The 12340-nt window shown below is 45.9% G+C and overlaps 2 protein-coding genes across 2 annotated transcripts; both read left to right on the top strand.

The window, feature by feature from the left end:
* Positions 1-554: 554 nt before the first annotated feature.
* Positions 555-6076, top strand: mocos (molybdenum cofactor sulfurase). Its single transcript, XM_034552371.1, has 15 exons — positions 555-666; positions 812-901; positions 986-1052; positions 1160-1801; positions 1919-1995; positions 2112-2311; positions 2428-2544; positions 2634-3017; positions 3116-3278; positions 3406-3493; positions 3881-4005; positions 5243-5339; positions 5457-5598; positions 5675-5779; positions 5899-6076. The coding sequence occupies exons 1-15, from the start codon at positions 555-557 to the stop codon at positions 6004-6006; spliced, it is 2517 nt and encodes an 838-aa protein (XP_034408262.1). The 3' UTR covers positions 6007-6076.
* Positions 6077-7342: 1266 nt separating this feature from the next.
* si:ch211-117n7.7 (uncharacterized protein LOC751622 homolog) lies at positions 7343-12006 on the top strand. Its single transcript, XM_034552726.1, has 13 exons — positions 7343-7572; positions 8512-8627; positions 8722-8827; positions 8952-9071; positions 9201-9231; positions 9339-9384; positions 9688-9817; positions 10228-10265; positions 10358-10437; positions 10537-10619; positions 10995-11064; positions 11173-11294; positions 11405-12006. Exons 1-13 carry the CDS (start codon positions 7481-7483, stop codon positions 11424-11426), a joined length of 1056 nt encoding a protein of 351 aa, XP_034408617.1. The 5' UTR covers positions 7343-7480; the 3' UTR covers positions 11427-12006.
* Positions 12007-12340: the final 334 nt, after the last annotated feature.

Raw genomic sequence — 12340 nt, 5'->3', positions numbered from 1 at the left:
TCAAACATTGTGCATATGACCCATCATTACCCCTATTCATGTTGAACATGCCTATGTAAAGTGATGCATGGCTACAATTTCATAATACATAGTCAAATTGAATATTGAATATATATATAGGTGTATATAATCATATATATATATATATATGTATGTCAACATGTTAATACAATCATAAATGTCCATATGTAAACGTATAAAGTGCATGCTATAATATATTTATTATAACGTCATAACCTTTGAGCCCTTCCTCGTGTGTGCAAAGTTAGCAGTTGTTTGTTAGCGTTAGCTGTACATTAGCTAACGTGAAAGCTAAATACGTGCGTGCGTGTGTGTGCGTGTGTGTGGAGGGGTCAACAATTTTTTTACCAGCGGTGTCTCTCCTCCACAACAAACACGTGAGGGGTCGTGACCAGACAACTCACGTGACCTCTCTACAAGTCAATAGCCTCGAGACGGTTTGCACGAGGGCCGCAAAGGGAGGAGGACTTCAGACTTCGACCCTGGAACATGTAACTAAGTAATGTCGCTCTGCTCTCTGCGGGAAGCGCCCGATGGATTTCCAAACACTCTGCACGTTTGACACTTTTAAGTCGGCGTGGAGCCACTACGGTTACGGGGGAGACCTCCGGGCCCTGGTCGAGCAGGAGTTCACGCGGATTAAAGGTAATGATGGTCGTGTTCCATGACATGCGCAGTGACAAAGGCAAGGCGTTTCTTGTTTGACAGCTTACACACACACACACACACACACACGCACACACACACACACACACACACACGCACACTCACTCTCTCTCATTGTAAACAGAAATAACATATCTGGACCATGCAGGAACTACTCTGTACCCAGAGTCTCTGGTCAGGGACTACTTCCAGGACGTTTCAAGGAACATGTACGGTGAGAGAAAGTCCCATGAAACGTGTTTAAAAGTGTTCTTTGTTCAGTCATAAAGCGTTTAAGGGTCGTCATGTGTCCCAATAGGAAACCCACACAGCCACCACCCCAGCAGCAGACTGACACAAGACACGGTGGACAGGGTCAGATACAGGTAAAGGCTGTCCATGCCCTCAGAGGCATTCGCAAAGGGCCCCTGTGACTCCTTTGAATGGTACTTTCTTGAACGAGACGAGTTTAAAATGGAACATTTTCTTACAGGGTATTGCAGCATTTTAATGCCACCCCCGAGGAGTACTCTGTGGTTTTTACTTCTGGTTGTACAGCCGCACTCAAATTAGTGGCTGAGAGCTTTCCCTGGAGGCCGCCGACTGAGAGCGAGGGGGGAAGCCACTTCTGCTACCTCACCGACAGCCACACCTCCGCGGTTGGAATAAGAGGGCTGGCGTGCGGCCGTGGGGCGGTCGCCCTGCCCGTCTCCCCGCAGGAGGTGGAGGGCCGTGCACAGCCTGCGAAAGGTGAAGCCGCTGCTTGCCAGACGCCGCACCTCTTTAGTTACCCGGCGCAGAGCAACTTCTCGGGGAGGAAGTATCCCCTCAGCCTCGCGAGTGGCATCCAGGCGAGACGCCTCTACCCAGCGTGTGAGCACCCGGGTCGCTGGTTTGTGCTGCTCGACGCGGCCTGTCATGTCAGCTGCTCCCCTCTGAATCTGCAGGAGTGCCCCGCTGACTTCATCCCCATCTCTTTCCATAAGATGTTTGGCTTCCCCACAGGACTGGGGGCACTTCTTGTCCGCAACGACGCGGCGGGCATACTAAAGAAGACTTACTTCGGAGGTGGCACAGCGGCAGCTTACCTTTCCGGGGAAGATTATTATGTGCAGGCAGCCAACATTTCTGACAGGTAAAGCACTGTACGAGCCTGTCAAGCCCTAGATATAATCTGAGAGCTCCCAGTTGTTCTGTAGCTGCTCCCTCCTGTATTCTAAGATGCAATGTTTTTCTTTCTCCCGGATAAAAGATTTGAAGATGGGACCGTTTCCTTCTTGGACGTCATTGCTGTAAATCACGGTTTTGAAGCTCTTTACAGGATCACAGGTACTGTAACAGCACGTTAATAGACGAAGAAGAAGAAAAAATGTAATAACAGAATAATTATACATGCAAGGTTACCGCGAACAGCCTCCCTGTCTTCATCCACCTTTTGTCTTCAGGGGGAATGCACAACATCCAACAGCACACCTATGGCTTGGCACGCTACACTTACATGCTGCTGTCGGGCCTTTGCCATGGCAACGGGCAACCGGTGGCTCAGATGTACACAGAAGGCCAGTTTGAGAGTCCGAGCACACAGGGCGCAATCCTAAACTTCAACCTCAAGGATTCTCATGGGCAGATAATTGGCTATTCTCAGGTGCAGACTGACACAAGACACGGTCACATCATTCAACACTTTTCGGTTTCGCAACAGTTTAATTACCACATGTTTTATGCATGTCTATTAAAACAGCTCCTCTGTTTTTTCCTCAGGTGGACAGAATGGCCAGTCTGTCCAATATCCATGTGCGCACGGGCTGCTTCTGTAACACCGGAGCCTGTCAGTCCTTCCTTGGGATCACCAATCAGCAGATTCGGAGAAACCTGCAGGTGGAAGATACAGTGATAGGAAAAATGTCAAACTTCTGTGTAGGGCTTGTTCGGGGAGAATAAAAGGTGCAGTGTTTTTCCTTTTCGAGGCCGGCCACGTCTGCGGAGACAACATCGACCTGGTGGACGGCCAGCCGACCGGATCTGTGCGCGTGTCCTTTGGCTACATGTCGACGTTCGAAGACTGTCAAAAGTTCCTGAACTTTGTTGCAGAGTGCTTCGTGGAGAAGCCGGTGACAGTGGACCGGGTGAGACTGGAGAAGCTCGCGGGCGCCACAGCGGCATGCGAAGGCTCAAGTGAAGAGCCTCCGATCGACATCACTCCCGGAGGTACAGTCGGAGGAGACGAGAGGGCGAGGCCTTTGGAAGCGTCTCCGAGGGGAGTTGGACGTAGAGACTCAAGCGGCCACAGGGAGGCGTATACTCTAACCAACATCTACATATATCCCATCAAATCATGTGGCGCCTATGAGGTTTGAGGACGACCCAGACGATGAATCGACAATCTTTTTTTTCCCTTTCACTTTTGATCTGTCCGTACAATTTTGACTCTGTGCTGTTCTCCATGCAGGTCCACGACTGGCCGGTTGGACCGCTGGGTTTGCTGTATGACCGAGGCTGGATGGTGGTGAATGGAAACGGCGTGTGCCTGAGCCAGAAGAGAGAGCCGCGCTTGTGCCTCGTTCGCCCACAAGTCCACCTGCCCTCGAACAAATTGCTTCTGCGGGCATCAGGTCAGGCCATCTGTCAGCGGCTTACTGGTGTGCTGGGGGGGGTGAAGGGAGAAAAGCAAACTGCTTAACAAAAACGTTGTTTTTATATATTATATATATATATATGTTTTTTTCCACTGCCCTGCAGGCATGGGTACCATTTTGGTTCCCCTGGAAAACAACCCTCAAATGCACGCGAGCTATCAAGTGTGTCAGAGTAAAGTTTGCGGTGACAGGTGAGCTGGCAATGTTAAAACATCTGAATGCAGCAGCTGCAGGAAATACTGTGATACCATTTGTGCCACACTTTTTTCCCCCTCGTATCTGCCGTCTCTCGCCGAACTGTACTTGATGCTATCTGTCGACACTCGATTGGCATTAGAAGGTCTCCTTGCTCTCAATTTCATATCTTATTTACCACTTTTAATGGAAAAACTAATAAGGAGCATGAGATGATATTGATCCTTGGATCCCTTCATGACAAGTCACACGTTTTCAAATAAGAAATCTATTTATCCACTGATTCTTGGCTTTGGATTTGTTGCCCCAAATGATAAGCAGCATCCAACTCTGTAGATTTCCCTGGTGGGCCTCCAGAACATAATCCGCCTCCTTCTCCCCAGGGTGGAGGCTGTCGACTGTGGGGATGAGGCTGCATCGTGGCTCTCAGACTTCCTTGGACAGCCATGCCGCCTGATAAGACAAAGTCCTGATTTTACCCGTGACATGAAGAAGAGGCCGAGCGGAGGTACCTATTTAAGCATTCCACCTGTTCTGCCTGGCTCGTTTCATTTCTTTACGCGGGATTTAACTGCTAAAGTCTCCACGTCCATTCCAGAGTCACATATCACCTGTTGTGGCTGTGGCCTTACATTCCCTTCAGCTGGTCACTTGGTTACTCTGTTTAAAAGCATCGGTTTATCATGTAACATTTTAATGTGTCAATTAATACACAAATAGTATCCACTTTATTACATTCAGAGGAACATATTGATGGGTGCTGTGGAGTCAGACAATGAGGATTTGTAAAAGGAGATTTTGATAACCCTGGGTAGCTATTGGTGCCTCATCAGTTTGATACATCTAGTTCAGTTCTGGTGTGATGGACCAGAGTATTCAGTCTGTGAAGGAGCTCTGTCAAGTCTGGGAAAATTACCCCGAAGATGTCTGAGCTTGGGCTTTTCATCAGAAAGCCTGCGGTTCAATCTGGCTGTTCGAAAGACGTGGGTATTAATCAGCCAGGGAGGATCTAACACAGATGTCCTACCCAGTTGCATTATGGGAAGTGTGGGTTCTGAGGTTTTTGGAGCGGGAATCAAACTAAGGAATAGAAATTAGGATATATATCGGCCTTTGCTGCAGAGATTTTGTTCAGTCTTTTTTGAGAAATCTGCCTCTCGGGAGTCTCGCCCTCTGCTTTGTGTTATTATTTAATTCATTTTTGCATTAATATGACAAATTATCTTCGTTGTTCAGGTCCTTCTTTCACCGGATGGGCCAATTCCCACTTTTTAATCTAATAACAACTTCTCACTTGAATTTCTTACATCACAATCTGTATTGCTGTTTGAAAAAAAAAAAAATCTTATCACAAGGTCCATGTGACAGCTGTGCTGGAGCTTTTGATCGTATCACAGTCTTTGTCAGCAGATGGAGTTTGCCCGGTTGTCATTGAATTGCAGATGTTAAAATTTACATTTTCATAGCGATTTGAAGGGCATCTCGTTGCCTTTAAAGTTGAGATTGATGTTGCTGTATGAAATTACACTCGCAGGGATGTAACATTTTATACAAATTGTCCAAATTGAATTGAGTAGTGCACGTTTCAATTAGTGTCGTGAAATCTACTTCTTACACCCTCAGTGTTGCAGCAGAACCCTCAGTCTTCAGGCTCCGTGAGGCTGTGGGCTGCACAAACCACAGATCAGAATGTCTTCCCCATATTAAATAAGTCACTGGGGTAATATAAAGTTTTTCCCTTCTAGCTGCCACCTCCACGTCCCTCTCCCTGGTGAATGAAGCTCAGTATCTCATGATCAACCGTGCCAGCGCGGAGCTCATTCAGAAGCTAATGAGCAGCAGGTTCGAGCATGCGGTGTGAACGACGTCAGGATCCGTGGGCGCCTTGTGCAATTTACATGACAGTGGCGCGTTTGACAAAATAACGTGCACTTTTCCACGTTTTCCCTTTTTCCGCAGGCAGGGCGACACCATGGGCGATCAGCTCCTTGACACACAGAACGTCATTAGCCGCTTCCGAGCCAATTTAGTCATCGCTGGAGGAGAACCATTTGAGGAGGATAATTGGCCACACTTAATTATTGGCAAAACTCGATTCGTGGTGAGCTGATACTTTGAGACACATGACGGAATGTTCAAATGTGTTGCAAACGGATCCCTTTGTGAATTACCCAAAGGTCGCAGGTCAGTGTGGGAGGTGCCAGATGATTGGAGTGGACCAGGAGACTGGGAACAAAACAAAAGAGCCGCTAATGTCTCTGTCAGCCTACCGCGATGGGATGGTCAGTCGAAAACGATTACTGCTCGTTCGTGTAGTGCGTGTGAGTTTTGTGGCAGTGACCGGTGGGTGAAACGCATGTGCGTAAAAAGATCTCTTTTCATGTTCGTAATACATGTTTAGGTCACTTTTGGAGTGTACCTGACCCATCAGCTACCAGAGGGCTCCAGTAACGCAGTCCGTGTCCTCTCTGCTGGGTCCCTGATACAGCCTGAGCCACACAGTTCCTGAAGTAATCATCTGCATCGTCGTCTTTATTTATTTTGGTGACATCTTTGGTCCTGAGCGGTCACTTCGGTGCTGCACGTCCTAAAGATCACGTGTCAAACAGGACGGGGGAATAGTTTGATGCCGCTCTTTTATTCGTCCATTGTTGCCATGGATGCCTTTTGTCCTTGGTGTCTATTTCATACCAGGGCATTCAAATTGTATTCCATACAAGTCTGCTTTGATGGGAAATTACGGATTTCTTCCCCAATGGTTACGTTCTTAAAATGTGTGCAATAAAGTGGATGTGAAATAATAATTACTTTGAATGCATTACTGTTATTTGAACCAGAACATGTCAGGCTTGATGCACTAATCGCTGCTCATCATCTCAACCTCCCAGACATGTCTTCTTCTGTTTATTCCCATGGAGAATTGGTTTGTATTCCAAACACAGTTTGTTACCGCTGCCACAAATCTATAACATATTGCTCCCTGAAATGGAATAAACTACCAGACACTCGGTATGTGTCTGAACGTGGTGCTGACTTGAACATTAGATGTTGGGCAAGATAAAGTAATAATGTATTGGACAGCAGAAATGATGTGCTCAGAGTAACACGATTGTACATACAGAACACATGTTAGGTCAAGGTTTGGCAGTCAAATTGTCCCTGCATATTGCTCACTTATGGTGTGGCTATAGAGAGCGGAATGAGGGGGCTGCAAGGTTGTGTACTGCTTGTCCCCTGTTTGACTATATGTGTGTGCCGACATGTCAAATTAGAAAGACAAGAACAAATGTATGGACAGATTGGATAGGATATAGAATGGGACCAGCAATATCAAACTATATATAAGCGTCTTTGGGTGTCTAGAAAAGCGCCATATAAATTCGAAGTATTATTATTATTATATTATAGATGTCTAGATATTTACACACAAATAAATGGATGATAATACAGAAAGTGCCTCCGTAAATTGATTTTTGCGTACAAATACAAATGGATTTATTATTATTTGGGTAATTAATCGTCTGCTTTAGTGGTATTTTTGGGGGGGAAATGACAGAACATATTTTTGAATTTGAATTTGTTTAATTGATTTGTGTGTACAAATACAAATGGATTTTGTTTTCAATAAATAACAAGTATTTAACTTAAAGCGGACCACAGCATCATAATTAGGGCACACGTGCTTTCCACGTGTGAGGTTATTTGGGTAATTAAACGTCTGCTTTAGTGGTATATTTTTTGGGGGAAATGACAGAACATATTGGTGCCGCGTTTAAGGTGGCGTCACGTGTCGCGTCACGTGTCGCGTCACGTGCTCGGCCATAAACTAACACTAAGTAAAGCAGGTCTCCCTTAACAACCCCGGGCTCCTCCCCTTCCGACTAAACTGTACTTTGGTCAAACTGTTGGATAGCCGATGACCGACTGGGCCCCGGGGTCAGCGTCGATAATTAATAAAAGTGTCCTCGCATAATACCGGCGTCATGCCGAGGAAGAGGGTCGTCCAGCGCGACGGGTCGTCTTCCGCTGCCGGAAAAGTCCAGGGCTCCGCCAAAGTCCAGACGAAGGGGAAACCGTGAGTTCGATCCCCGCGTCCGCGTAGCCGACCCTCCTGTCACGAGACGTGTGCGTGTGCGTGTGCGTGTTTAGCTTTATGGAGATGACAATAGGGCTGCACATATGAACCATTTGTGGCAGTAGCGAGATATAAAAGTAGCAGAACACCTCGAATAGTACGAAGCTCTGTGGGAGCAGAGCTGTATTAAATACGTAATAATACATAGCAAAGAAAACGTGTGAAACGGGTTGAAGGGGACACTTTAAAGGACAGGAAGCGGTGAGGGATTTGAACGTCTGTGGTCAAGGATTTAAAATGTCTCTCTCAACTTCAGTAAAACTCGTGACTTATTATGTTCATATTCAGAGCGTTGGTAGTGCTTGCATTATACTACAACACAGAGTATTAAATGTGGCTGTCCGGTAAAACAAAGGATGCATTTCTTTATGACATGGCAGTTCATTAATATGGCATGAGGCTTGGAGAAAGATTTTGGAGGTGAAAAGCAAAGTAAAGGCGATGGCTTGATGGCTGTTGGAGGAATCAGCCTTCGACTAAAAGGGCTCTTCTGGCCTGATTAGAGTGTTAATTGTTAATGGAGGGGGTGGGATGTATTGTCCATTAGTTGGCAATAGTCTGAATAGCATCCTCCTTTCTGCTGTTGCCTCTAGGGAGTAAAGACCGACTCCAAAACAGCCTGCCCTCTTGATTAGACTATTCAGTTATCTCCCATATTAATGCTGCAACCACCATATTAATGCTGCAACCACAGACCGGTCGGACATGTGCGGACCAATTCTGCATGCGCCAACTGGCTTTGGCGTACATTCCCGTGTATTCATCTGTTGTTTGGGACGGCGAAGACCGACTGGCGTACACGCTGAGAGGGTGTGTGTCAGCAGTGAGGAAACGACAGTCGGTCGGTCGGTGACGATGACTCTCTCTCTCTGTTCTCAGGTCCCGATGGTGGCTGACAGGAGGAGTGTCGGCCGTCTTTGTCATCGTCTTTTTGTCGCCTTACTTGCAGAAAAAAGTCCCAGAATTAATCCAGCACCTTGTTTACGCTCACAGAAGTAAGTGGTTTCCCTCTCTGCGTCCGGGCAGTTCTCTAAATCTTCACGTTGCTCACAAAAAAAGGGCCCGTCTCTCTTCTTTCCCTGTTGGCAGTCAGGGTGCCTTTCTTTGTTGACCTCAGTCGACCCGCTGATCGCTCCCTTAATCACACCATCAACATGTACTTAACATCAGAAGTAGGAATCTCTCTTGGGGTATGGTGAGTATAGAAGCCAAGTTCAACGTTTTCTTTCTTTTCCTCAGGTTGATAAAAAAACAGTTTTTTTAATGATCCAGTGATCGGTTGTGTCTGTAAGCGGGTGTATTATTCTGAACTGTTCAAGGCACACTGTTCCTGAAAGACTTGGGAAAGAGGCTCACGGGAAGGACTTGGCATGGTACCAGAACGCTTTCAGGGACGGGAGTCCAGTTTTCATATATCTTCATGGGAACACCGGCACAAGGTATGATAAATAATGCATTTGTATTGTCGTCGGCTCCCCGAAGAAGCAGAGTGTAAAAGCTCCGCACCGCTCGACGTATCTGGGTTTGTTATTTTAAGACACTTGTGTGACCTTGAATCTTTCCAACAGGGCAGAAACTCATCGGGTGGGAGTGGCGAAGGTGAGTGATCGCCCCCCCGACAAACGCACTCATCTTTTGAAGGTCTAACAAAGATATGCAAGTCTCAGTTGCCAGTCCGATGACAAAGGAGCGTTATGTGCCAACAGGTACTGAGTGCGCTGGGTTACCACGTGCTGGTGCCGGACTACAGAGGTTGGTGAAAAAGAAGATTAACGACTCCTCTCCGAAACATTTTTTCCCAACGCCACCCTCCTTTGCCTTCTTACTGATTGTAATACACAACCGTCTCGCATTGATTGAATATAATCTGGAGGCATAAGCTCCCTGTAGCGTAATGCACTTGTGCTTAATGAGCGGTTTGTTGCAAGGAAGTCAAAAGACTGGTGGTTCAATGTAAGGTCAGTGTCTAGTGCAGGTTTCCCTCTGAGTGGCCGCCACCTGGTGGCCATGAAGAGGCCCCTCTAGGATGTGTCAGTGAGTGGTGCTTGATGGCAGGGTTCGGAGATTCCACCGGGGAGCCGACTGAAGCCGGCCTGACGACCGATGCCCTCTACTTATACAACTGGGTCAAAGCCCGCAGCGGAAACAGCCTGGTCATCGTCTGGGGACACTCTCTTGGCACCGGGTCAGTAAAGAAAGACTCCCGATCCACAGCATTTTCCTCAAGTAGAGGGCACGCTTCACACGAGTCAAAAAATATTTATTCATGCCACTGTTGTGCTTTGCGTGCTCCCCGTAAATATATGAGACTTTTTAAACCTTGATGTAAGAGCCTGCAACACTTACACATCTTACCAGAGCAAGAGCTCCACACTCAGGAACACATCATGCATCAACAGGAAGTGAGCGCAGTGGTAAATACATCGGCAATCATTTACTTCACATGGTAGGCCTGCGTTGATGACCGCGATGATTGAATTTAGTCCACGGCTGCAGTGAACCTGATCCCGTCAGGAACAGTTAAAGAGTAACCTGTTCTTTCAAAATGTATGCACAAAATGGAGAAACTGAGGATGATGATGCTTTTCTGTGCAGAGTGGCCACAAACACTGCAGTAAAACTGAGTGAGCAAGGTAGGTTTCGCTACCAGTGCATTTTGGCAAATAGAAACGAGAGGAACTGAGTCCAGCTTCTCGGTATGATGACTGTTTTCTCTTGTTTCCAGGGAAGGATGTCCCGGCTGTGATGCTGGAGGGCACATTCAATACTGCTCGACAGCCGATACTGGTCCATCCTTTTACCTGGGTAAACCAACTCGTCACTTTTGATGTTTGTTTTCATTCACTTCATGCAGCTGCTCTGCTACATAACGCAGATTTTTTTCCATCTTCTTTCTGTTGAAAGTATTACTGGAAGTTCCCGGGCATTGGGTACTTTTTCCCCGAGCCGTGGGCGGAAAACAAGATCGTCTTTCCGACTGAAGAGAAGTACGTTTTCATGAAGATCCAAACATGCTGCTCATACAACACAGTTCATTATTAAATGATTCACTGAACATTTGGTCAGCTATTCATTTAGTTTTCACCCGACAAGAAGACAACTTTTGAAGTTAATCCACAGCTTCTTCATCGACAGCCATTGTTCACGACACACTTCACAATACTTCCTGTTTCTTCCTTCCAATGTGCACACATACATACAATATACATATATATATATATATATATATATATATATATATATATATATATATATATATATTTAGTCACTTGAATGTAATGCAACCAGTATGAAAATATAAGCATGCTAACAGTTATTACCAGTAAAGTGCAGTAACGTATGTGTTCTTTCGTATTCTGCAGTTTGAAGAAGATGACATGTCCAATCCTGTTCCTTCATGCAGAGGACGACCAAATTCAGGTTGCTCAGCAGGTAATTTCTGCAACAGAAAGACACTTTTCATCTGATTATGAAAGTGTTTTCCGTATCAGTGTAACTGAACGAGTGTTTTCTCTTTGCGTCTTTGCTTTTCTCTCCCAGCTGTACGAGGTCGCAGCGAGTGCCCAGAATGCAGAGCGAGTCAAGCTGGTGTCGTTTGACGGCTCTCTGGGGTATCTGCACAACGGCTTATATCGGGACCCCCTTCTGCCCGACATCATAAAGTGAGAGAACATTTCACTTATAACGCTTACAGTGATTATACTCTGGCTTGGCAAACTATGCATAGGCTTTATTTCAACAACACGTATATGTCATCATGTCTCCTCTGCAGGAAGTTTGTGCTGTCCTTATAATGTCGGAAAGACGGCTGAAGAAGGAAAAACGTGCCAGTTTGATCAAGAACTCCATTTGGATGTTTCGCTTTGTCTTGACGACTGCGCATGTGCTGCACAAGCGTGTGATTTGCTTTAAATTTAACCATTTTTTTTATGAATCCAAAATCTTTGTGTCGATCCATGTTTGCCTTCGGAGCACCTCGGAAGCCGAACGGTTACCGTGCACGCCCGATGGCTGCAACCTCGCACTGTTATCAGTCTGTCTTTACGCAGTCATCTGTCTCAGGAAAAAGAAGAAGCCATTGTTGCATCAGGTTTCCTCTACTGGGCATTGTTGTGTGGTGATAATGCTCATCTGTAATACTGAATAATGAGTTTGGTAATCCGAGGCTTAAGATTTCTCGTTGTCAGTGACATCTCAGAACAATACAAGGAGAGCAGCTGGCGAAATGTTTGTGGCTTTGAGAAAAAAAGAAAATGTTTTAACCACATAGTACGCAGCACTGCATTGGGCATTCAGATATGTGCCGGGATCTTAGTTCACATTTTATTGCTGTTTCATTCCAATAAATGTGGCAACTGCCTGTGCCAACCAGCAGTGCATCGAGTCGGTCTTTTCACTTTTGTTTCAAGAAAACACACATTAATATACTGGTCTCATGAGAAAGAAAACACTCGGGAGATATCCACCTTGCATAGTTGATGGAATTCAATTTGACCTCTCGTAAATTCACAATGCATTGACGAGTATTAATTCAGGTGCATGCAGCAACGTTTAAAGTTGCCTTGAAGCAACTGTTCAACCACCCGGGTTTTTCTAGAACCGAGGACACCTGTAGTGACTAAAGAGTAGTTACACTCTGCATTGGAAATGTCCCTGTTCTTCTAAATGTACTTCTTGATTATTATACGGATATTATATAGATTTTCTT

The sequence above is a fragment of the Cyclopterus lumpus genome, chromosome 15, assembly GCF_009769545.1.
Source record: "Cyclopterus lumpus isolate fCycLum1 chromosome 15, fCycLum1.pri, whole genome shotgun sequence".
Classification (NCBI taxonomy): Eukaryota; Metazoa; Chordata; class Actinopteri; order Perciformes; family Cyclopteridae; genus Cyclopterus; species Cyclopterus lumpus.
Note: the sequence above shows the minus strand (reverse complement) of the source record. Positions and strands in the feature narration are given on the sequence as shown.

Coding starts and splice junctions, on each gene's coding strand:
- mocos (XM_034552371.1), top strand. CDS start 555: ATGGATTTCCAAACACTCTGCACGTTTGACACTTTTAAGTCGGCGTGG. Junction 1,996..2,111: donor AGCTCTTTACAGGATCACAG/GTACTGTAACAG, acceptor TTTTGTCTTCAG/GGGGAATGCACAACATCCAA. Junction 3,018..3,115: donor AATCATGTGGCGCCTATGAG/GTTTGAGGACGA, acceptor TTCTCCATGCAG/GTCCACGACTGGCCGGTTGG.
- si:ch211-117n7.7 (XM_034552726.1), top strand. CDS start 7,481: ATGCCGAGGAAGAGGGTCGTCCAGCGCGACGGGTCGTCTTCCGCTGCC. Junction 10,620..10,994: donor GTCTTTCCGACTGAAGAGAA/GTACGTTTTCAT, acceptor CGTATTCTGCAG/TTTGAAGAAGATGACATGTC. Junction 11,065..11,172: donor AAATTCAGGTTGCTCAGCAG/GTAATTTCTGCA, acceptor TTTCTCTCCCAG/CTGTACGAGGTCGCAGCGAG.